At 39.2% G+C, this 26,820-nt stretch overlaps 1 protein-coding gene across 6 annotated transcripts in view; it reads left to right on the top strand.

Annotated features, from left to right (window-relative positions):
- The window catches only part of LOC147911468 (uncharacterized), a 102,579-nt gene extending 82,811 nt beyond the window's left edge, over positions 1 to 19,768 (top strand). For 4 of the 6 annotated variants that reach the window (XR_015551044.1, XR_015551043.1, XR_015551045.1 and 1 more), the window contains 3 exons: positions 6,416 to 6,519; positions 7,512 to 7,607; positions 13,834 to 14,523. Coding sequence is in view for 2 of the 6 variants with exons in the window: in XM_087428107.1 (XP_087284233.1) it covers positions 6,416 to 6,519; positions 7,512 to 7,607; positions 13,834 to 13,853 (220 nt within the window). In the remaining 4 variants the exon portion in view is untranslated. Of the gene's footprint in view, positions 1 to 6,415; positions 6,530 to 7,511; positions 7,608 to 13,833; positions 14,524 to 18,983 lie in introns of those variants that run through there. The other 2 variants (XR_015551042.1, XM_087428106.1) reach the window with 2 other exon arrangements.
- The last annotated feature ends 7,052 nt before the right edge of the window (positions 19,769 to 26,820 follow it).

The following is a 26,820-nucleotide window of genomic DNA, read 5'->3' as shown; positions in this document are numbered from 1 at the left end:
ATTTCAACAGAAGCTTTTTTTGTTACTAAAAGCCAAATTTTATGTCTTTTTTCTTGTTACCAAAATGGACTTACTATTAAAAAAAAGAAACCTGCAAGAAAGGAAACACTCATATGGAATAGAAATTGTGGGTAGCAATTGCTACTTTTTATATAAAATCATCTGTTTTATTTATTTACACTTTCTCCCAACCGTGCTTTTGAAAATAACTTAGTAATAGAAATTATCAGTAAGAACAGGGTGTTCTCCCTTGAGTGTGGTCCAGTAGAAGTCAGGTGACTCAGACCTGAGTTCTAGGCCCAGGTCTGTTTCTGGTTAGTGTGTGACAACGTACTTAGGCTCTCTAGAACGTAGTATTCCTTTCTGTAAAATTAAAGAATTTGATGATTTTTGAGAACTTTCCCAAATATTAAATGACTTCTCTTATAAAAAGTAGAAAGATCCTTCTCAAACTTATAAATTATCAAAAAATTTTTGTGACCTTTCACTTACCAAGAACAACTGATGTCCCTTCAAATATATTGATTGAAAATAAAGATCACAAATGTATATATTTGATAATCTAATAAATGAATTAGCATAAAAATGAACCAGGAAAAAATTAATGATCAATCAAGATAGTACATTATGAAAGTATTACTGTTTGTTACAGTATATAAAATTATGACTCTAAAATAGTATCTTTTTGCTGTCTGTAAGTTTATATTGTTACTCATATATCACTATTAACCCTATTATGTTTTACAAGTAATAAAATGTCTTGAAAGGGAAAAACAATAAAGCAGCAGCCCTGCATTACACATGAAAGTTGTGCTCCCCCTGGAAGGAAAATGAGGACACAACATTGGTCAAGTACTTCATTTTGTAATCCACTGGTGCCTTTCAAAAATATAGCTATTATTGTAATAGTAAAGATATTCTTAAGAATAGTGCCACAAAACAGGTTTTCCAGCTTCTTTTTGTCAGAGCTGAGACCTACATCAGGCTGGGGCACTTGAAGAGGCATGGGGGACTCAGCTGAGGGTGCTTTAATTACTGTGAGATGATTAGCCAATAGCAAATAAGACAGAGAAAGATTAAAAAGAGGTAAAGGGAAATAAAGTTGGAAATAATTAAGAAAAATAGTGCCTTCAAAATATCCTCTCATTATTTTTATAACTTTTTATTTATTTTTTTTTTTTTGAGGCATGACTCGGATAGTATGTTAGATTTTTCTAAACCCTTATCTCCAGGGCGTATATTACTGAGTTCTTCATTATAAATGATAATGCCAAAGAAAACCTGAACAAAAGTATTCTGTACTATCCACAAGGACAAAACATGTACAACATTGCTCTATATATTAAGAGTCCAGCTGTAATAGTCAAGATATATATTCATGTGTGTAAAATTATAATGATTTTCTAATTTTCTCGGGCTGTGAACCATGGTAAAGTATACAGGAATAAGCAGGAAACCTGAAAAACTAGGTGATTTAAAACACCTGATGTTACAGCTAGACCATTAAAGGGTGAAATCAATTTAAATTTCACACCTTCTCCTTTCCTTGTAGCCAGTGAAGTGTCTGGAAGACAGAAAACTCATAAAATTAATTGAGAGTTAACAGTATTTGGAGGCAGTTGAGGTTAAGCACTCAACAATGATGTCCCTTACTTCAGGAGCCATTGACTTTTTGTCATAAGTTTACTTTATAGACGGGTTCTCTTCTTAGATTATTTCTGTATGTTTCTTAGAAGAGAGACAGGGAAGGAGAATTAACTATCAATCTACTGTGCGCCAGTTCCTTTACTGTATTACCTTATGCAATTCTTACAGTAATCCTTTAAAGTAACTGTTATAATTCATATTTAATAAAGAAAACCATGTTTACAAAATTGATCAAGGGTAAGAGGGAAGATCTGAACATCAGTCCGTTGGGCTTATGCCTCCTATTCTCTCTACTGTGATAAAAAGGGTGCTTCAACATGGGTACTCACCATCTGGCTATTTAATACCGGCTCCTGAAAACAGCATTGGATGAGATGAGATGCGAAGTTATTTCCAAAGATATTCTATTATATTTAAACTGTACTATATATGAGTCAGATGTCAAGACATGTTTTAGAGGCATAGAGAGCAACTGATTAGTTCACCTACACATTATTAATGTTTACTATAACTTTCGTGTGCCACATCGTGTCAACTTTACCAAATTTAGTGCTTCACTGTTCTTTTTGAAAAAACTCAGAATGTCACTTTTCGTGTCAAACACCTTGCTACTTTCTTTTTATTCACTAGATGACAGTTCTGTATCTCTGTAAATTACCACTGCAGCAGGAAACGAGAGGTCTTAAGCCAGTTTGCTCTGCACAAATGATGGACATAGGAGGACTTCTGGTCCATCAAGGCTGCCTGTGTTATTCAGTGGCCGTAACGGGGATGTCCAGGACTGCTTAGTCAGAGGCACGAAGCAGAGTCAGAAAGCATCCTCTAAATTCTTCTTCAGATGTGAGTTCAGGCACCTGTCCTCTCACCTGAGCACACTGGAGTTTATTGAATGTGTTCTGACTCTTACTCTCTCCCTGTAGTTAATAAGTCTGGGAGCTCCATACCCCTAGAAAAAACACAAGACTCATAAAGCCTTTTCTCAACTAAACGGAGTTGAGGGCTATGGTGTTGCCCAAGAGTCTGATGCTTAAAGAAAATACAGCTGGTGCTCAGGCGGAAGGCAAGAGTGTCAGCCACTCCCGGAGGGCTTTTATTGATGCTCCCATGGAATGAGCAAGTTTAAAAGAAAACCACATTGCTTAAACCTCACTAACTGATTGTTTTATTTTCAAGTAATATGCTCTGAAATCTGCTATGTCTAAAAAACCATTTCAGGCCGGCCCCATGGCTTAGCGGTTAAGTGCGTGCGCTCTGCTGCTGGTGGCCCGGGTTCGGATCCCGGGATGGCACTGACACACTGCTTCTCTGGTCATGCTGAGGCCGCGTCCCACGTACAGCAACTAGAAGGATGTGCACCTATGACAGACAACTATCTACTGGGGCTTTGGGGGAAAAATAAATAAATAAAATCTTTAAAAAATATATAAATAAATAACCATTTCATAAAACTTAAACTCCTGTTTTTTATTCTCTGGTATTTGAAATTATTATTAAGACTGTAAATCCTTTAACATTCTACAATATACAAATAGGCAAATATCAATTATATTCTCTAAAATGGTTTGCTCCCATGTTAAAGATTAATATATGGTAGCAAAACTGGTTACCATCCAGTTTTTAACTCATTTTTTGCTTTTGAAATTACATATAAAATTTGTGTTTTGAAGTATTTTCCTAAAACTCCACAACTTTCTGATATAAATGGACTAGATGAGAGGTAACTAAAATGAATTTTGATCTTTAAAACTCGAGCTTTGTGTAAGAATTGATAATATCAGACTGTTGAAAGTTGGGTCTCTCCACATTATGATATTTATTAATTGTGAATCGCCACATCTATTACAAAGTGCTGAAAAATAAAAAGAAATTGAACAATATCAACACTCTCTTTCCCCACATTTTGTACAGTTTATATGCAAATAAATTCTCAAAGGTCAGAAAAATGTTTATGATTTCAGATAACTGTTAAAATACTATCTCATTCCAGTTTTAACCTCATTTGAAATGGACTGAAAATTCTTCTCTTAGGATTTTGCTCTGATCAGTGCCCCCAGGTCCCCTCAATGCCTCATTTGACTGTAAACTTATCTGAGGAATTGAATATTCCTTTCCATTTGTTCTCTTTAAGGTATCTGTGATAGTGCTTTTTATGCAATGACCACTTGGTACAATTTATTATTAGTTTCAGAAACATGCTTACTTAGGAACAAATCAAGAAAACAGATGTGAGGAATGTGGGATCACCTAGCTGATGGTGTTCGAGGGATTCCTCATGTGAGTCTTGGCATAGAAAAGTTCAAAGGGTAAAGCAGCATTGGTCAGATCAAAAGTGTGGGTAAACATAATTCTGAAGGAATAATGATGGAGACTTAAAAACAAGAAACCCCTTGAATTGCGTTGGAAGTTATTAGACACATCAAAGAGCTGGGAAAAAACATTGTTTAATCTAAGTTCTTTCTAAACTCTAAGGCAAAATGTAACATGAATTTACATGGTAATTATAAACCACAAAACAACAATTCAAAAGACAAGTACACAACTAAAGTAGAAACCAGAGTGAGAAAAATAGAGGTTAAAGGAGAGATGGAAAGTGATGGTTGGGGTCAGAAAATATGGCTTAGTCATCCTTGAGGTCTCCCTCAGACTCTGATCATTCCTAATGCTCAGTAAACACTTTGACCCCATGAGCCTGGGGAGGAGCAAAGTGACACGTGGTTGGGAGGGGAGATAATGCAAAGATACCCTTGTGGAGGCACTGACATTGAAAATCTGTGACATTTTGCAAAGGTGTTTACCATACTATATTAAGGATTATTCTGGAAAGTTAAGGATTTTTCTGGAATGTACTTTTTCATTTTATGGAAACTCCAACAAGCCCAGTGAAAGATTTAGACATTTCAGCTTTAGAAATAAAGAGAGGTGCCAGCCCTGTGGTGGAGCGGTTAAGTGAATGCACTCGGGTGCGGTGGCCTCAGGTTCACAGGTTCGGATCCTGGCACGCACAGACACACTGCTTGTCAAGCCATGTTGTGGTGACATCCCATATAAAGTAGAGGAAGATGGGCACAATTGTTAGCCCAGGGCTAATCTTCCTCAGCAAAAAGAGGAGGATTGGCATCAAAAGTTACCTCAGGGCTGATCTTCCTCACACAAAAAAGGAAAGAAACAAAGCCAGAATGGGAAATTTTTTCTGTCAGTTTTAACAATGAAAACCAGTTAGCATTTGGAAATCGGTTGCAATTTGAGATGAGAATGTGAAGAAAGAATTAGATGTCACATGTTGTTTTTCCCTTTCTCTGAGGCAGTAAGGCTTGCAGGGGAATGAAACTCCATCTTTGCTCTATTGAGTTTGAGAAGGTGTAAAATTCATTTGTGCTGGGCAACACTGTTGACCTGTGGAGAAGAACAAATGGTTTAAGCAGCTGATCTAAAGGAATAACTGAGCTCATAAAAGTTCTTAGCTTATAAAGTGTGCTTCTACTTTGCTCAACTTAACTGGACGTCCATTGACCTATATGTGCAAGGTATTTGTGGTAGCTATTGAAGGAAATACAAAGAATTATAGGGTTCCAAGTTCCTCCACATACATGACATGGTTTTCAAGATGTAATTTGATTCTTCCAAGCTATTTAGTGTAAGTTGCATTACAGAACCTAAAAAAAATGGCAATGTTATTGAGAAATTGTAATTAAAGACAGCTTCTTAAGAGAGATGGACTAGATCAAGTCCTCAAAGGGACCACTTTTGGGCAGGTGGAGGGAAGAAAGAGTGAGGATTTCAGATGGGGAAGAGAGGAAAGGTACAGAAGTGGAAAGAAACATGGCATTTGGGCATGGGGGTGGGGAGGCCATGACAGGCACAGTCTTCCCGTGACTGAGAGGCAGCTCAGTTTCCTCCTGCAGGAGCCCAGCACTGCTTGCGACCTCCTGGCCTCCTCCACCTGCAGGCCCCACGCCTGAGCCAAGGCCTATCTTATCTGGATTGCTGCCTAGTCTCCCAACAGGTCCCTTTACTTCCAGTCTTAATTTCTTCTAATCTTTCCTCTACCATGCCTCCAGAGTTACATTCTAGAATCCAAGTTTGCTTAAATCTGATATCTGCTTCGACTCCTTCAATGACTGTTCAGAGTAGCCTAGAGAACATTCAGACTCCTGAGCTGGACATGCAGGCTTTCCCTTGCTGTCCTCATCTTTACCCTCATCACCCACTCTGTCCTACATGTTTGCTTTGTTCCAGCCTTAAAAATACCACAGATTTTCTGAAAGATTTAGATCCTTTATATCTGTCTTTTTATATGTGCTTCTTCTGTCCTCCTACCCTGTTTTTTAATCAACTTAATTCCTATTTCTTAATCTAAACTCATGTCAAATGTTCCTTTCTCTTGGAGACTTTTCCTGAGAGGTCCACCTAGAGACCCATTTTGATTTCCCTACTCTGGGACCATATACTTATCTACTTTTCCATAACTGTTGTTTTATTCATGTCTCATAGACAGTGAGCTCCTTAAAGCTGAGACTATCCTTCTTCTTAATAAATAAATGACCAGCAATAGGATACATTGGGGCATATGAGGAAGCCATTTGGTGTAAAACTAATTGGGCCTGACATTGTTTTTTTTTCCCCCAAAAGGGGCCTGTAGCCTCTGTTCATCCATTGTATATCCGCCCTAAGAAATTAACATGTCCCAAAGACAAAAGCAATGCCCTTAATGTGTAAATGCAACTTCCCCCACATTGGCATTTCCTTAAGTATAATCATTTCTCCCTAGGCTAGAATTTGATTGCTGTGCTCATCCTGTGACCACCCAACTCGAGACAACAGCCACGCCCATGGAGACAGCAGACCTGATACCCACTGTGTCCATCAATGGAGGTGCTGACAGGTCAAGGTTGCGGCTATTGTAAAAGGGATATTGCAATCACATGTGGTCCATGCTCTTTGATGGTATATAACCATGCTGTACACCCCACTTCTTTGGAGTGCTCCATTTCTTTGTGAAAGGACTCTCCTGGGCTATATGGTCCTCAAAGTTTGGCTCATAGTAAACTCACCCCAAGTTGGTTTTATAGATTTTTTATGGATTATTTGCGTCGACATTTTATTTGTTCCTCCATTGTCTGAACACAGTACCTGACACCTTGGGGGCACTCAGAAAATGTTTGATGAGTGAATAAGTATGTGGGAGACCACAGTGGCTGGAGCAGAAGGGGCATTTTTGGGAGAAGTAGAAAATTCGTTCACGTTCCTACCATAGTGATTGAGGCTGTGGGCTTTGGACCAGTTTGTCTCGGCACCAATCCCAGTTATCCTGCTTTTAACTGGAGAACCTGTGCAAATTATTTAGTCTCTGAGCCTTAGTTTCCTCATCTATAAAATGGGGCTACTGAGAACTCCTGTCTCATAGGGGTTTAGTGAGATGTAAATGCATTAACTTATGTAAAGTATTTAGAAGAGCTCCTGGCACATAGTAGGCTTTAACATGTTAGCTGTTGTGTTATCATTATTGCTCTTATATCTTAAAGATACTCTGGTTTTGAAAAGATGTTTTCATAATATAGTTGATCCTCATTATTTGTGGATTCCGTGTCTGCACACTTGCCTACTAGCTAAAATGTACTGGCAGCCCCCAAATCAACACTCTCAGGGCTTTCATGTCCATTTGCAGATAAGCGCAAAGTGGTGAAAATTTTGATTCACTCGAAGTGCATGTTCCCAGCTGAGGGGAACAAGGTGACGCTCTGCCCTGGTGTTTCAGCCCATGCTGTAAACAAGTGTCCTTCTTGCAGTCTATTTAGTGCTTCATTTATTATCTTTTTGTGCCTTGTGTTGGTGACTCGTCTGTTTAATATGTCCCCCATGTGTAGTGCTGCAATGCTGCCTGGTGTTCCTCAGGGCAAGAGGCTGTGACGTGCCTTCACAGAAGAAGAATTTGTGTTTGACAAGCTTCTTTCAGACACGAGGTACGGTGCTGTTAGTCTAAGTTCAATGTTAATATATCAACAATATATATTAAATAAGGTGACTTTAAAGAGAAACACACAGAGAAAAAGGTATGTATTGATCAGTTGAAGAAAATTTGGCTAAGGTTTGCAGGAACCTAACCCTGCATTTCCTGTAGGAGCAGTGGGTCATATTCACTGATTCAGTGTTCACAGTGACTTTGTAGGATGTCACACTGTGCATAACGAGAACTGACTGTATCTTATATAATCTTCACATACTCCTTTATAACAGGCAGGGTAGGGAACAGGGTGTCCACATTCTACGGGCTATTACAGACCTTATGAACCAAGTAGAGAATTTAAAATGTCTTGTGTTCAGCATAAGAGCCATGAGATTTGGACAAAGAAGATCTATGATGAACTGATGTTTAAGGAAAAATTACCTGGCAAGAGACTGTAGTTTTGAGAGGAAGAGGGAGAACTGAGCCAGAAAGAAGGACCAGTTGTTAAACTCTCCAAGTATTCCCATTGCTTGGTGAGGAGATTCGGAGCTAAGGTGCTGATGTGATAAAGGAAAAGTAGCAGCCAAGGGATGAAATAATGGATTTGGTAACCATATATAGGGTGTAAGTTAAGCTGTGGTTCTCAAAGTGGGGTCCCTGGACCAGCAGCATGAGCATCACCTGGGAACTGGGAAGAAATGCAAATTGTCAGGTGCTGCTGCAGACCTGCTGAACTGGAAATTCTGGGGTGGGTCCTGGCAATCTGGGTTTCAACAAGGCTTCCAGGTGCTTCTGGTGCCCATCAAGTTTAAGAGCCAATGAAATAGAAAAATGATTCCAACACGTCACCATGCCCAGGTAAGCCACAGGGCAAGGAGGTGGTATTTTTTGGAGGATAAGACACATTTTAAGTTTTAGGAAAAAGTAATTCAGTGTCTGTTTCATCGTGAGGATTCCAAAGATGCCATTTTAGCTCTCTGCATGTGAAGCTCTTTTTTCCACAATATGTTTTCCTTTAGAGAGACCTTGGTAAGTTATTTACCACTTACCACATGTTCTGAGAGTCCCTCATTTCTTGAAATCCCCTTTCAGACGTCAAAATGTACTTTATTTTTTTGCACAATCTCCTCTATTTAAAATCTGGAATTCTCTTCCTATAGGATCATGTATAGCACATACAGCCTTACTGTCAATTTGGAATGCCATTGGTTTCTTCCAAAAGCTTAGAATGTTTTAGAATTTAGAAGCTGATGAATAGAGAATTTACATGCTTCTGTGTAGGATTCATATTTTTCAGATGTCCAGAGGTATCCCGACTTGCCAGTAATGTGGCCTTAAGATTTACCAGAACTTGAAAATCTGAATATAGTAGAAAATGAATTATATCTGTAATATTAACATTTACAAAATAAATGATCACAATGCTAACATACCAATAAGCACTTTCTGTATTCTAGGCTCTGAAAGTATCTTGCTTACATAATAAACATGATAAATTTTCAAAGATGAGCCAATTAACTTTTCAGCAAATGCTTTACTTGAGCGTATCTTGGCTTCCTTTTTGACAGTTGTAGCCTTAATGTCACAGTAATGTTTTCTTTTTCTGGGAATCAGATAATCTTCTATTTGGTGAACACTTTAATTTTTAATGGTCACTTGTATTTTGTGATATGCACGTGTTCAAATAATCTATAAGAACGAACCATTACCACCCACATATAAGATTATACAGGAATGGAAGAATTTTGGCTGACTTACTGTATATAATTGTTCGGCCAAAGCAGATGGTAGACTCTACTACATACAATGATTTAGGGGTTTGAAGCAGTATCTTTAAATACAAATAATCTCAAAAATGCTAATATATAAAGTATATTACTTACAGTGTTAACTAACCAAAATAGTTAAATTTTTTATCTTTCCTCCCTTTATAAGGATGCATCCATTATATAGATTCTGTACAAAGCTACAAAGATCACTTTTTTCCTTTTCAAAATTTATTTATTTTAATTTTTAATAGTGAGAACCTTAGTGTTGGGTAAATTGCTGCACAATTACTGGAAATGCTGAGAGTCTTTTGATAAAGTGTAGAAGTCTAAAGATAATGAAATGTACATTTCTCCAATGTCAAGTCCTTTGAGCTTCTGTCTAGTTGTACTCTGAAGAGATGGAAGATTAAGTATCAGCACAAGACACAAGGGAACAGGCTGCCAACTTGAGGGCTTACCATGGACAACAGAGTGCCTGGCAGACACTTGGAGATTGAATCTGGGCTTTGTCCATGGCTGGGCCCTGAGAGGAGGATTTTGCTTAAATGATCAGAGAATAGACCACCTTTTTTCTCGTTAATAAGTAATATTTACCATGTAAATTTCTTTATATATCTCTGAATAAAATAAAATTATAACCCGTATAGAAATCAACTCTTACTGACAAGCCCCACAGCCTTCTTTAGAGAGCTCAACAGAAAACGTCTGAGCTGACTGTGAATTGGTCTTCTCTGAAAGCCAACCAGCCCTTCATTGATAGCCCTGGATAAGGAAGGACAGATAAAATTCTTTGAAGATGGTGAGTTGAATTCAGAACCAAAAATCCTACCTCCAGTTGGCTCCTCTGTGAGAATGGATGGCCTGCCTTATTTCACAGGCTGGGCAGTTGAGGTTTCAGATGAGCTTAATTGCTCTGTTACACAGGGATGGAAAAGGAGGAATGTGACATTGATTCAGTGCTCAGATTTTGCAGGTAAAGATAGGGTCATAGTAGGGAAGAAAGATTTCAGCAAATTGGTTTTTTGTTCTCTACAGTAGAAGTAATTTAAGAAACAGATTGTCTCTCACTCCAACTTCTCTTCCCTGTTATCTTCTGTAATATGGCTGTAAAAATTCTCTCTTTAAAGATTTCAGTCTTGGGCCAGCACCGTGGCTTAGTGGTTAAGTGCGTGCGGTCCGCTACTGACGGCCCGGGTTCGGATCCCAGGTGCACACGGATGCACCGCTTCTCTGGCCATGCTGAGGCCGCGTCCCACATACAGCAACTAGAAGGATGTGCAAATATGACATACAACTATCTATTGGGGCTTTGAGGAAAAAAAAGAGGAAGATTGGAAATAGATCTTAGCTCAGAGCCAGTCTTCCTCAGCAAAAAGAGGAGGATTAGCACAGATGTTAGCTCAGGGCTGATCTTCCTGACACACACACACAAAAAAATTTCAGTCTTTTTTCTTTGCTGTCTGTTTATTATCATCTTTACGAATGCCTTGATTTCACCATCTTCTTGGCACCACAACGGTAGCCATTGAGATGGTATTATAGATTCAGTTTTGAAATTTTATCATCTTATCTCTATTTCCTCTGTCATTTCTTAGTTTTAGTTCTTACTGCATCTTATGCTTGAAAATATTTGAAGCTTATAGTGTGTATCAGTTTCTTATTTTCTCAACTTTTTATTATCTAAGTGCCCTCAACTATCACTTTTTTAAAAAAAGAAGTGAAATACATAAAAGAACAATACACTGTAATAAATTGACCAATTATATAATTAAGTTCAACCTGAAAGCCCTCCCCACTTAACAGAGACCATCTTTCATAATTCACCATGCTTTAGTTTGGGCAGGGTCAGTTTATCAATGATTTTTGGATGTTTTAAACCACACGAGATGAATACAATATGGTAAAATTGTTAATCTTGCAGAAGTTGTATAATTTACTGATGGTTAGAGAAGTTGATGGTGGAGAACCTGAATCATATGAAAAGTAGTTGGTTAATTAGCACCTGACAGAGTTTGTTAATTTATTAAAGATGATGATAAGACATACGTGCTGAAAAGATAACTTTGCATATCAGAGTATTGTCAGAGACCACTGGGAAAATTCATAATGTTCTCAAATACTACAAAAAATGACCATTTTTTTCATAAAAGATGTCATACATGATGGCATCAAATACTTATGTCAGAAAATTTGCAATGAAGAAAATTAACACTTGAGTCATTTTAATTCTAACAATGTGTTCATGCTTACTATTAGGTTAAAAACAATTTTTAGAAATCAAGTGATAAATGATGTACTTGCTTAATTTTTAATTATTTTAGGAAAAGACTTTTTCACATTTTAAAAAAAATGTTTATTTGTATTTATTTTATGCTGAATTTATTCCTAGGTCCAAAGACTTTTTTTAAATTAACTAACAACAATTCTTTTCAAACTCTTTCAAAAAGTTGAAGAGGATAGAATACTTCTAAAGTCATCCTATGGGGTTAGTACTACCCTGATATCAAAGCCAAAGACACTAAGAGAAAGGAAAACTACAGGTCAATACCTTTCATGAATATTGATACAAAAATCCTCAATAAAATAGTAACAAAGCAAATTCAGCAGCATATTAAAAGGATTATACATCATTTTTAAGTGGGGTTTATTCCTGGAATACAAGGATGTTTCAATATATGAAAAGGAATCAATGTAATTAACCACATTAACAGAATGAAGGAAAAAAAGTAATCATCTCAATGGATGCAGAAAAGACGTTTGACAAAACTAAACATGTTTTCATGTTAAAAACACTAAAAAACCCTCAGAGTAAAGGGAAGCTATTTCAACATAATAAAAGCCATATACAGAAATCCACAGAGAACATCGTATTCAAGGGTGAAAGACTGAAATCTTTTTATCTAAGATCAGGAGAAAGGCAAGAAGGCCCACTTTCACAACTTCTATTCAACATGGTATTAGAAGTTCTAGCCAAAGCAATTAGGCAAGAAAAAGAAAGAAATAGCATTCAAATTGGAAAGGATGTAGTAATATTATATTTGTTTACACATAATATCTTATATGTTGAAACCCCTAAAAATTCCACAAAAATATTTTAGACCTAATAAATTATGCTAAGTAGTGGGACACAAAATTAACCTGCAAAAATTAGTTGTTCTTCTATACATTAATAACAAGTAATCTGAAAAAGAAATTTAAAAACTTTACATTTTTATTTACAATAGCATCAAAAAAAGTAAAATACTTAAGAATCAACTTACTTATGGAGGTAAAAATTCCAATGATTTTTTTGCAAAAATAGAAAAATCTATCCTAAAATTCATATGGACTCTCAAGGGACCCTGAATAGCCATAACAATCTAGAAAAAGAAGAACAAAGTTAGAGAACACACACTTCCTGATTTCAAAACTTACTACAAAGTAATCAAAACAGTGCAGTACTGGCATAAATACACACAATATACTTATGAATTATTATAGAGAGCCCTGAAATAAAACTTTGCATATATGGTCAAATGATTTTTGACAAGGGTGCAAAGATCATTCATTGGAGAAAGGATAAGTTTTTCAACAAATGGTGCTGGAAAACTGGATACCCACATGCAACAGAATGATGTTGGACCCTTACCTTACACCATATACAAAAATTAACTCAAAATAGATCCAAGATATTAATGTTAGAGTTGAAGCTATAAAATCCTTAGAAGAAAACACAAGGTAAAAGCTGCATGTCATTGGGTCCAAATGCCATTGCCAACAATGATTTCTTTACTATGACTCCAAAGACATAAGCAACAAAAAAAATAACAAATTGGACTTCATCAAAATGAAACGTTTTCTGTATCACAAGATACTAGCAACAGAGTAAAAAGGCAATGGTTGAAAAGATTTTCAAATCACATAACTAATAAGGGATTAATATCTAACATATATAAAGAACTCCTACAACTCAACAATAAAAAAAAACCCAATTTAAAAATGCACAAAGGACTTGAATAGACATTTCTCCAAACAAAATATAAAATGGCCAGTAAACACATGAAAAGATGTTCAACATCACTAAGTATCAGGAAAATGCAAAATAAAACCACAATGAGATACATGTTCACACCCATTAGCATAGTTACTATCACAAAATCAGAAAATAACACGTGTTGGCAATGATGTTGAGAAATTAGAACACTTGTGCAATGAAGGTGAGAACATAAAACTGGAAAACAGTATGGCAGTTCCTTCAAAAATTAAAACTAGAATTCACCATATGATCTAGCAATTCCACTTATGGGTTCTGAAATAATAGAAAATACATTTATCAGTCTCTGCCTCCAGTTCCTGGCACAGAGCTCCTAAAACTTTGTAATTTCCTAAATGATAAGAACACTAGGAGCAACTGTTATTCTAATATTTGTCTTTGACACCATCCCTGACACAGAGACCCTAAAACCCTTGTAATTTCCTTTTTTTTTTTTTCAGGAAGATCAGCCCTGAGCTAACATCCGTGATAATCCTCCTCTTTTTGCTGAGGAAGACCAGCTCTGAGCTAACATCTATTGCCAATCCTCCTCCTTTGTTCTCCCCAAAGCCACAGTAGATAGTTGTATGTCATACTTGCATATCCTTCTAGTTGCTGTATGTGGGATGTGGCCTTAGCATGGCCAGAGAAGTGGTGCGTCAGTGCACGCCCGGGATCCGAACCTGGGCCACCAGTAGCAGAGCGTGTGCACTTAACTGCTAAGCCATGGGGCCGACCTCCTTGTAATTTTCTAATTGATAAGAACACTAGGAGAAGCTTTTGTTCTATTGAGGCAACTCTGGGTGGGCTTCTGGATGGCTCCTGGATGGGGGCTGGTCACCAGGAAGACCAAGCCCTGATTAGAAGCTTCGAATTTTTAGCCCTACCCCTTATCTTGCAGAGAGGGGAGGGGGGCTGGAAACTGAGTTAATAATTAATCATGCCTACTTGACAGAGTCCCCATTAAAATCCCAATAGAAGGAGGTTCAGAGAGGTTCCAAGTTGGCAATGACAAGGAGTGCTTGGAGTGTGGTGCACTTGGATATGTCATGAAAGCTTTGTGTACTATCTCCATACCTTTCCCTATGCACCACTTCCAACAGGCTGTTCTTGAGTCATATCCTTTTATAATAAACTGGTGATCTAGTAAATGTTTCTCTGAGTTTTGTGAGCCACTCTAGTAAATTAATCAAACCCAATGAGGAGGTTGTGGGAACCTCTGGTTTATAGCCAGTCAGTCAGAAGTACAGGTAACAGCCTGGGCTTGTAACTGGCATCTGAAGTTGAGGTGAGGTAGGGTGGGTGTGCAGTCTTATAGGACTAAGCCCTCAACCTGTGGAATCTGATGTATCTCTGGGATGACAGCATCAAATTGTGTTGAATTATCTGACGACTAGCTGGCATTCCAAGAATTGCTTGTTGGAGGTGTGGGGAACCCTCCCACGTGTGAAAAAATGAATCTCAGAACACCATTTATGGGCATACACCCAAAATGATTGAATGCAGAATTATAAAGACACAAAAGTACACCGGTGTTCTTAACAGCATTATTCAAAATAACCAGAAGCTGGAAGCAAACCAGGTGTCCATCAACAGATGAAATAACAAAAAAAATGTGGTGTATACACACAGTGGAATATCATTCACCCTTAAAAAGGAAGAAATTATGACACATTTTATGACAAGGAAGAACCTTGAGGACTTTATGCTAAATGAAATAAAGCCATCTACAAAAGGAAAAATACTGTATGATTCCACTCATATAAGGTACTTAGAGTACTCAAATTCATAGGTATAGAAAGGAGAATGGTGTTTCCCAAGGGCAAGAGGGAGGGATAACAGGGAGTTGTTGGTTAATGAGCACAGAGTTTCAGTGCAAGGTGAAAATAGTTCTGTGGATGGTTGGAGGTTATGGCTACACAATAATGTGAATGTACTGCATGTCACTGAACTGTAAACTTAAAAATGGTTAAAATGTTCAATTTTAGGTTATGCATATTTTATGACCATTTAAAAAATTAATTATTTTCAACAAATGAACAAACACTAACTACATGCAATAGCATAGATCAATATCACAACCAAAATGCTGCATAAAAGAAATTATATTCAAAAGGCTATAGATTTTTTAATTCCATTTATATAAAATCTAAAAAAGAAACAAAACCGAGGTCTGGCTTCCAGTAAGGGTGGAGTGGATTGTTGAACTAACACTCTCACAGATAACAATGATAAAATCTGAATACATATTATATGTATTTATATAGAATCATGTATTTATATGTAATATACATATAATAAATGTGTATATGTGTGTATGTATAAATGTCTTCCGAAAGCAAGCAGAACTGACAGGGAATCTTCACTTAAATGATGGGAATTGTACCAGGAGATATTTGCAAGCTTGAGTCTTTTGCCTCAAAGCATTCCAAAATCTGTACATGGCCCAGACAGGGGAAAAACTACAGTCTCACTTGTAATGTTAGAGGATGTATTTTTGGGCTGAGAGAGTAGCTGGAAAGTTAAGGGAGAAATTCTGGAAGGGAGGGAGACACACAGAGGAAAATCTCAAAATATGTATGTAAGTCTCCCCCACACACACCAAATTGGCAGATCTTTGAACAACACACATGCAGGGTAGACCCCAGAGGGCTTAGTGTAAAAACAGCAGTTAGTAGATGAAAGAACTGAATGAGGATTTCAGCTATGCTCACTGTAAAGGAGAGAAGATTGGAGTTTCAGTCCAGGCAAGTTAACTCCCTGCTAGAAAAATAACAACACTCTTCAAAGGAATACAAGAGAATCCAGAGTCTCTATAACTATCATTCATGGTTTCCAGTACACAGTTTAATTTTTTTTAATTTATTTTTCCCCCAAAGCCCCAGTAGATACTTGTGTGTTATAGCTGCACGTCCTTCTAGTTGCTGTATGAGGGACGCGGCCTCAGCGTGGCCGGAGAAGCAATGCTTCGGTGCATGCCTGGGATCCGAACCCAGGCCGCCAGTAGCAGAGCATGCACACTTAACCGCTAAGCCACGGGGCCGGCCCTCCAGTACACAGTTTAAAAAATCATGAGATTTGAAGAGATGGGAAAATGTAATCCATATATGACCAAAAGCAGAGAGTAGAAACTCTCCCCAAGGTGTTGCAATTAGCTGACAAGGATAAGATAGCAGCTATTATAAAGATGATCAAGGTGGTATGAAAAATATTCTCATAATGAATGAACATATCTGGAAACTCAGCAGAGAAATGGAAATTACAAAAAAGAACCAAATAGGAAGATTAAATAAAAAAAAATACTTTTGAGGTTACATGTACATTAGAAACAGTAGAAGAGGGCTGGCCCTGAGGCTTAGCAGTTAAGTGTGCACGCTCCACTGCTGGCGGCCCCGGGTTCGGATCCCAGGCGCGCACCGATGCACCGCTTCTCTGGCCATGCTGAGGCTGCGTCCCACATACAGCAACTAGAAGGATGTGCAGCTATGACATAGAACTATCTACTGGGGCTTTGGGGTGAAAAATAAATAAATAAATAAAATTAAAAATAAAAAGGAACAGTAGAAGAGACATGAAGATACAGAAATAGAAATTATCCAGTCTGAACAAAAGAATGTAAAAATTTTGAAGAAAAATGAACAAAGCCTTATCTGTGAGATGATTGAGTCCCCAGCCGAGAGGGGAGAGACAGAAAAATTAAATGAGGCAGAAAGGCAAATCAATAAGTAATAGCATAAAACTTCCAAAATTTGGTGGAAAATCTAAAATTTTAGATCCAAGGAAGTCAGCAAACCCAGAAAATAAAATACAAATTAAAACCATACCTGGGCACATGATAGTCAAGCTGCTAAAATCCAAAGATAAAAACAAAATCTTGAAAGCAGTCAAGGAAATACATATATACAGGGGAAGACATTACATACAGGGAGAAATAATGTCAATGATGGATGATATATTATCAAAAACAAAAGAGATAAATCAACAAAAAAATGACATCCTTCAAGTGCAGAAAGAAAACCCAAAAGTCAACACAGGATTCTATATTTAGCAGATCTCACTTTCAAAAAGGAGGCAGAAGCCACAATAATATTCTGCACACCTATTAGGTGGCTGAAATAAAAAATAAAATTGCTAATATCAAGTCCTGGTGAGGACAAGGAACAACTAGAACTGGGAATGCAACATGATAGTTGCATTCGGATAACGGTTTAGCAGGTTCTTATAAAGTTAAACATACACTTATTATATGACTCAGATATCCCACTTCTAGGGATTTACTCAAGCAAATTGAAAACTAATGTTTAAACAAAATCTTTGGGTGAATCTTCATAACCATGTTATTCATAATTGCCACAAGCTGGAAATAAACTAAATGTCCTTCATCAGGTGAATGGAGAAAGAAACTGTGGTGAATTGGGACATTAGAATACTACTTGGCAATAAAAAGGATAAACTCTTGATTCACACAACAACATGGATGAATCTTGGCTGCATTTCTCTAAGTGAAGGAAGTCAGATTCAAAAGGCTGTACAGTATGTGGTCTCATTTGTATGACTTTCTAGAAAAGTCAGCATTACAGAGATGAAAAATGATCAGTGGTTGCCAAGGGATGGAATGGGGGAAGGGGTTGACTACACAGGGACAGTATGAGAGAATTTTGGGGAGTGAAAAAAACAGCCCTGTATGCTACTGTGGAGGTGGATACATGACCATAAAGTTGTCAAAACCCACAGAACTGTACACTACAAAGAGTGAATTTTACTCTGCAAATTTTAAAAATCAATCAGGATGCTGGGGAACTCAGATGAAATGCAGTGACATATGAATCTCACTGTATTACCAGCATGTGACATAGCCACACATAATGGGTGGGGATGAAAGGTCCTGACCTAAGTTACTTTGGAAGACAGTGTTTTGATGGGATACTGTAAAACTAAAGTACTGTACACAAACACTGTACTCTAGGTGGTATATTTGTTTTTCATAAGGGTATGGATTAGCAATTCTGAAACTAGTTGGCACATTAGGAAATATATTGTAGCTAACTGGAGTTAAGTTTCTCACTGTTGGGGAAAGAAGTTAAAAATAAACAAAAGGAGAATGCTAGAATAAACTCTGTCGTGCTGGATAGGAGTTGGAAGTATCAGTATGAATCCATGTCACTTCTAATATATCTATCCAGATAGATGGGTAGATTTATAGATCAATAGATAGATGTATATACCTGAGTTTATATTCATACATACATTTCTAGGCTCTGCTGAGAGGGTCCAGAAGCAGTGACACGCTAGTATCAATGAGCACACTTAGCTCCCAGATCTTGGTTTCTAAATATCATTCTCAAATAAAAAGAACCAGGTTTTCTTGGAGAAATGGCTAATGGCTAATGACAACAATAGCACAAAGGACAGACAGAGGTAAATGGAACTGTTCTGTAGCAAGTCTTCCATATTTTACATTGATTAAACTGGTGCACTATTAAGTCTAGGTAGGCTGTGATATGTTAAAGATGCATATTGTAATCTGGACCAACCACTAAAAAATGCAAAGGTGTGTCACTTAAATGCTAATAAAGGAATTAAACAGCATACCAAAAAACGTTTGTACAAGACTGTTCACAGGAGATGACCTGCACGTCCCCAGGAGGAAGATGAGCCCACTGCGGCGCATCCACAGAGCAGAACTCCCTCAGCCGTGCCAAGGAGCAAACACTGACACACACATGCTGGGAGAGACTCATCAACCTCGTGCCAAGGGAAGCAAGCTGGACAGAAAACAATACACGTGGGATGATTTCAGCCAAGATGAACCTATGCTGAAAAAACCAGAACAGTGGTTGCCTCGGGGGAAGGAAAAAATTGCCTAGGAAGGAACAGGAAGGGGTTTTCTGGGGGTGATGGAAATATCCTATTTTTAAAGGGGTGAAGGTTATATGGGCATGTTTATTTGCCAAAAATGTAAGGTTGAGATTTGTGCTTTTCAGTGTGCGTACTTCTTACCTCCCCACACACACAAAGGACTAAAAGAATAATAAAGTGTGGTGGGAATGGGATGGAGTGTGGAAGAAACAAAAATGGCAGATGATTAGTAGTTGTTGAAGCTGGGTGACGAGCCTACTATGCTGTTTTGTTTATTTTGTATACTGTTTAAATTGTTCTGTAATAAAACACTTGTATAACAAGACAAACTCCATATATAGTGTTTGCAGGTAAGATGTCAGTTACCTTTGGGGAGGAAGGAGGGAGAAAGGGATTGTCGGGACCTGAGTGAAGCTGGTGCTAGTTGTTGGTCACACAAGTGTGTTCACTTTGTAATAATTCTTTGAGGTTTACATGGATGACTTCGGCGTATATTTCTATACACATGTTATACATCAATAAACATTTTCAATCTGGCATATTTACAAAAAGATCCTAACTCAATAACTCAGAATAACAGCAGTGTTTTTTTTTTTTAAAGTGGAACACGTTCACTCATGATATAATCAGATGGATTTTAATACTCCCAAGTATCTAGTAATGCCCTCAACCTTGAGTGGCCCCCCTGGGTCGTTCCATTTTTGTCTCAATTTGGCAAGTGGCATGGCTTTGAGTGTTTATGATGGGTATGGGCCCTTAAGGTGGGTGGGTTCCAAGGGGAGGATCTCGGTAGCAACCCTGATCACGGGGTCCAAAGGGAGGATCATGGCAGGATGGATGGATGGAGGGGATGGTAGGACAGATGGCCTTGAAAAGGCAAATTCCAGGATCCCATGCACCCGGTATTTCCATTTTAGATATTGAATTTACATTTCAAATACTGGCCAGGGAGCTTCCACCAGGGCTGCAAGCATCCTCAGCAATAGCCAGGCTGGTGAGCCCCACCCCTACCTGAGTACTGGCCTCAAAGGATGCAGCCCAACCACACTGCACGACTCTGGGGGATGGGCAAGGCATGGAGAGATGGCATCGTATAGAGAAGAGTCGTGGTAGAAGGTGGGGTGTAGAAGCAGTGGGGCGTGGGCCAGGGGGGGAGGGACAGGTGGGAGTTCAGTCCCCTAGCTGTGCATGCTTGGTGCTTTTGTCTCTTAACCATTCCCAGCTGGGAGCTTGCAGGACTGCAGGACTACAACTCCCAAGATGCTCTGGGCACGGGGCGGTGCCTAGCCCTGGGGGGAGGAGCAGGGCTGTGAAGGCTTGCCTGAGGGACAAACCGCCTTTGACTCAGGACTCTGGTCCTGTACCCGCTCCAACTGGACTGAGTCCCAGAGGGATGTGACGGGACGAGAGGGACCAGGGAGTTAGGAGGGTGTGGCAGCTGCATGGGCAGCCGCGGGCCTGCAGCGTGCAACTGCTTTTGTCCAAAATTGAAGCTGGACTCGCGCCTCTTCCCCACCGCCTCCCTCCATTGCTTGATACCTCCACCCACCTGTGTGCCTGTGGGTCTTTCCACAGCCTCCTACCTAGTCCAGGGCCAGGTGCTTCTCTAAACTGCTTATGGGAACTGGTTTGACATCCTAGAAACATTCCAATTTGCCTGCTGCCCCTGCCTTCTCCAGCCAAAGTGCCATCATTTCATCAGCTTTTGGGAGACATTCGCCCTTGTGGCCCCTCTTGTAAGCACAACTTAAGAGTTTGCAGGGTGGTAACACTGGCTGTTGCTTGCCTTTTTCGCAGATGTGGAAGTTGAGGCATCTGTGAGGTTAATCACTGGTTTCCCCAGGATCCACTAAGAGCAGAGGAGAACAAATCAATTCCCAGGCAAGTATCTAGTAGGCCATTTTCACAATCCCATTCCAGTGCAGAGGCCTCCGAAACAACATCATTAGATGAGAATAGCTTAAGTATTTTGCCCTTTAGATTGATCACCTAATCTCAGCTCAGGCCTGAGTGGCCAGTCTCTCAGGGACATGGGTGGTGATTCTGATCCCTCAGGAAGAGACCGGTGGTCCAGCTTTGGGAGAGGGATGTTCATGGTAGACAGCACCTGGGCAGCATTTGAAACCCGTCAGCTTTAACATCTCTGCTTTGGATTCAGGCAAGGTTCCTGGATAAACACGCCTTGGGATAGTCAGATGTACCGTATTCTTTAAAAATTGATTACATCAGTGAAAAGAACAGAACATAAAATATCCTGCTCTTTTGCAAAAGATAATATGCAAGCAAGACTTTCTTGTTAATTTTTTTCTGCTCATTCTCTTGGCTGTACTGTATGCTTGAATGCAGAAACAAAAAACTTGAATTGCCATATTCTCTTTTCCTGAGATTGGTAAATTAACTTAAAAGTCTTATTGAAACCTGTGGAGGAATGATTAGCAATTTTTCTGATTTATGTCATCCTTAAAAATCTGAGAGTTGATCTAAATGAAAACAAGTCCTTGTTTATATTATACACCCCAATAGGTTACATTTCCAATTCCTGAATGTGGAATATTATCAAAACAACTGGCAAACCTGGTCTTGGAAACTAGACCCTGTCACTTTGTCAAGAATTTGCCTCTTTATGAATTAATGACACATGAATTCTTCAACATTTTTGTAAAGAATGGATGAGAATCTCTGCAGTGTGTCTGAATGTGGCAAGACGGCGAATTCTCGTCAGACCACATCCTCGGGTTCTTCTCTCATGTTCAACAGGCCCAGGTGATAGTCCGTGTTGTCAGGTGCAGCGCCATTCCCCAGCCCCCAGTGTTCCATCCTACTCTGGCCTGTGACCTCTTGAGGGGGTTCTGATGACACTCGTCCACAAGTGTTAGAAGGAGACATTGTAACGTGAGGCTATTCCTCATCTTGAAACAAAGATTAATTGAGAGGAAAGTCTCTGAGTCTGTGTGCTCCGATGCACTGCTGTTGGGGTGTGGCTGCAGTGACCACTGTGCTCCCAGCAGTCCCCACAATGGCTGCCTCAGACATTTGATCTCCTGGTGCAACCACAGCAGCTGTTGACAGAGCTGGGCGCTCGTCGTGGTTAAGTGTCTTCCGTCAGATTTTGTGGCTCTGACCCTCCTTTGTTCAGCCCCTTCCCATACCTAACTGCTACATTGATTGCTTTGTAGTTGTTTCTTAGGAGCCGCTGTGTGTAACTGGATTTCACAGTGTCTTTAGGGACCCACCTTCACTACACGAGTCACTGTACAACAGCCACTTATCCTGGTGTAACCCATGTTCGTCCTCTAAAGTGGAGCTGTGAAGAACCCTGCTTACTCGGAGCTCCTCTCATTCTCATGCTGCTGGGGCTGCTTATGAAGCTGGGCATCTCGTCTTTGGTCTCATCACATTATTCTTTTCATCGATTTTTCTGAAGTTGGATACGACTTTGTTAATAATGTGACACTGGCTGTCACAGGCACTTCTATGTATCTTCCCCAACAGCTCTGTGAAGTAGTCCTGTGATCCCCATTTTACAGGGGGGACACTGAGGCTCAGAGAGGTCAAGTAGCTTCCTTCACACAGTTCTTGGTGCATTTTGAGTCTCCACCTGGAACTCCGCCTCTCAGGTGTGTGCCCTTAGCTGGTGTTCCACTTTGTCCCTCTCTGCCAGCCGCCCCAAATTCACATGCCCCATCCTGAGTCCATTGTCTGCTAGTTGGCAGTCACCCTGCACAAACAGGCCCTGGGTGGGGAGTGGACTAGCAGGGCGTGGTCCTCAGGCTTACCCTGGACAGGTTCTAGGTGTATTGCAATAGCTGGAGCAGTGGAAGATACTGACCATCACTCATCTGCAAGGTTTCTTATGTAGAAATACTTCACTGACTTTTTGCAGGCGTCATGTCTTTTTGTCTTCATTGCTCCTCTGGGCTTTCTCCTACAGTCCGTGTTGTGCAGTAACATAGAGAACAGAGACTGGTGAACATCATACTGTTGCCCTGCACCAAACGGTCACATCACTCATTTTTCTAATTAAGAAAGAATTACATACTTTGTAAAAAAAGTCAAATTACACAGATCTATGTAGAGTAAAGTGAAACCTTCCACTTTCATCCCCTTCCCTGCAAACTCACTCCCCTACTCAGAAGGAACTATTGTTAAGAGGTTGCAGCTTATTCTTCTGGACATTTCCTATGAATTTATAAATACACATAAAGATTTTTTAACATAAATAAATTACATAACTACATCGTTTTGCAACTTGCTGTTTCCCAAAACATATATCATAGACTTCTCTCCTTATCAGTGCATGTCACTCTAACTTAGCTTTTTAGAAGTTTTAGAGCTACTCCAAAGAACAGGAATACCACGATCTGTTTAGTTCTTCTTTGATAGAGATGGGGTTATTTCCAGTTTCACTATTATACATAATGCTGCAGTAAGATCCTTGTATGGAATTTATTACAATGTTATTCAACTGCTCAATTTGCTTTGTTCCCTTTTAGTCAGAGACTAGGATATATTTTTAACAATTTTATGGGAATTATTTCATAGGGAAATTAATTTTATCTCTGAATCAAGACATTTATGGGGAAACTGGACTTCAAGGTCATCCATCTCAATATTCCGGAGAAAAACCATGAAATTTAGAAGATATTATGCTTGCTGCATCACATTCTAACAAGTCACGTTAACAATTTAAAGTTGACTGTTTGGGCTGGCCCGGTGGCGCAAGCAGTTAAGTGCGCATGCTCCGCTGCAGCGGCCCGGGGTTTGCGGCGGCCCGAGGTTCGCGGGTTCGGATCCCAGGCACTCACCGATGCACTGCTTGTCAAGCCATGCTGTGACGGCGTCCCCTATAAAGTGGAGGAAGATGGGCATGGATGTTAGCCCACAGCCAGTCTTCCTCAGCAAAAAGAGGAGGATTGGCAGATGTTAGCTCAGGGCCGATCTTCCTCACAAAGCAAAAATAAAAAACAAAATAAATAAAGTTGAATGTTAGTATAGCCTCTACAGTCTTTGTTCAGAAGAAGGATGACTTTTTCTTGTCTTGAAAACTTCTGACTCCAGGGGCTCCCAGTTGGGTTTCAGAGAGGATAAGATGTTGGTGTTGTATCTGTTTCGCTTCAGCTGTAGGCTGCATCTTCTAAAGATCATAGAATTGAACATGGTCCAATCTATATATATGATTTGGGTCAAAAATTCAAAGTAATGAACCCAAGATAGGAATCTATAACTTTGGTTCATTTTTAAAGTTTTTTTTTATTTATTTATTTTTCCCCCCAAAGCCCCAGTAGATAGGTGTATGTTATAGCTGCACATTCTTCTAGTTGCTGTATGTGGGACGCGGCCTCAGCATAGCTGGAGAAGCGGTGCATTGATGCGCACCCGGGATCCGAACCCGGGCCACCAGCAGCGGAGCGCGCGCACTTAACCGCTGAGCCACTGGGCCGGCCCTATAACTTTGGTTCTTAATGAAGAATTTCCTTTGATATCCTCAAGTCTCTGTGATTACTAGTAAAAACTCACCTATGGATGAAGAGATGTGGTTCTGCTGACAATGTCTGGCTTGAACATCTATAGTTAAGGCTGCCACATCCCTAGGTAGATTAGACTTGACCTTTCTATGACCTCTGCCCTTGTTCTTTGACCTGGGAAAAAATAAGAATTTAAAAAAACTCTTGTTACTAGCACTGAATGCTAGAAATGCCCATTAAAGTGGGAGTTTGATTTGGTAAAGCAAAGGGAGTATAAGCAGAATAAAATATTTAATATCTATGAAATTTCAAAAAGTTCTAATTTTTTTAAATGTAACTCTATTTTTGCAACAATGCCAAAGGTATATATTTGAAAGAAATACCCACCTGTCCATTTTTTAAGCTATTTCCATTGATTTGATGGATTTATCCTCTAATCAGGATTCCAAGTGTGAAAGAACATCTTGGTATTTCAAAGAAAAGAATCCATTGATATTTGATTTTCTTTTAGCTTGGCATCCTACAGGTTTGAGGAATAAATTATCATGTAATGATACAATGATTCTGAAATTTAATTGTTAATTAGAGGGGTGTAAGGGATGATTGAATGGTGGTTCATCCTCATGGTCGGGGGTATTGTACACATGGACGTGTAAACACGATTCAGGAAGCTGCTTAGCCCCGTGACATCCCTGAGAACCACAGTGCAGGAGGATCTAGGGGCACAACCCTTTGCTTCGATCTCCTGGGTTACATGTAGATCCAGAGGTCTTGACAGTGGCTTCAGAGCAGCTGACTTTTGTCTATTTCTCCCCTTCCTTCTCTCCAGCTTATCTCAAACAGTCCTGACTATCATGTTTTAAAGTAAGACCAATTATAGTTATTTACATGAGCTTCTTGTTCATTATCGAAGAGCAACAATCAGGCATAACATTAAATATCATTTAATCTACCTAAATAAATTTGTTGTACCTTTTAATTGATTAGAACACTAAAGTTGGTTCAGAGTTTGATATTCACCAAGTGTGTTAATCTGCTTACAACTGCCATGTGTCTCACTCCTCTTAGAAGTGTATCTTTGGCCCATCACAAGATTTTAATGACTCAAATCATCATAAATTAAGATAATGCACTGTCTTTTTGATGACCGGGAAACACATGGGTCCATTTTGGAAATATGCCCATCTGTCTTTGCTCCCCATGGGAAGTTTCTTGTCACTAGGTCTCCAGGTGGCTTGCACAAGCCCTAGGTCTATAAAGCTTGGTGCCTCTCCTTCTACTTGGGGTAGAAATAAAAGAGGTCAGAGAGACTTATTAAAGTTTTGGTTGCATGAAGTCTTCTATGAAGACCATCCATGCATATTGTTCTGGATAGCTCTCGGTTCCTAAGACTACTAGTTATTTTAAGGGCTCGTCAGAAACTGTGAAAGGTCTGATGTTTTACCCTACCTGCAAACCAATAAGTTAGCCTACAATGGTCTTACAGATGCTGGCAACAGTCAAGAGACCCATGCGTCAGAGACAAAGGACTTAATGACACAACAATAACAGTGGCCAGAGTATCAGCATTTGCACCGGTTCACTAAATCTCACTTCCTACAGGGTGATACAGAGTGGGCCAGGTGACATGCAGAGGTTTGCAAGATCTCAGAGCCTAAGGAACTCAAATCTTTGATAACGGGCAGGATGTCTGCTAACATTTGCCCTGGGTGGGGTGTTATTTTTATTATAGTGGGCAGTAAGCAAGGCTGCCCTTTGCTCCAGAGGAGGCCACTATTTCTATATTCCAAGGCTGACAGGTCTACACACATCCTTGAAAAGACAGCCTGGTTTTACTCGCTTTCAAAGATAAGCTTGAATGAGACTTGATCATCATTCAGTTCTTCTGTTTCCTTTATTGAGATTGTGCAAATATGCTCTTTTCTCTGTAAAGTTCACTAACTTTATTCACACATAAGAGATGCTTTTGCTTTTATTTATTAAGTTGAAATTTTCTTATCAGAGAAAATGATGAAACTATTATGGGTTGGATGTGAAAGTATGTTTTTTCAGGAAAAATGTGAAAGTAGATCGGTGCTCGCAGAACTTTGCCACAAGGAGCTGATAGCAACTTAAATGATTTTA

The sequence above is a fragment of the Ceratotherium simum genome, unplaced genomic scaffold (genome assembly GCF_057802395.1).
Source record: "Ceratotherium simum simum isolate JZ-2026a unplaced genomic scaffold, ASM5780239v1 HiC_scaffold_43, whole genome shotgun sequence".
Classification (NCBI taxonomy): domain Eukaryota; kingdom Metazoa; phylum Chordata; class Mammalia; order Perissodactyla; family Rhinocerotidae; genus Ceratotherium; species Ceratotherium simum.
This window is presented reverse-complemented; position numbering and strand designations above follow the sequence as displayed.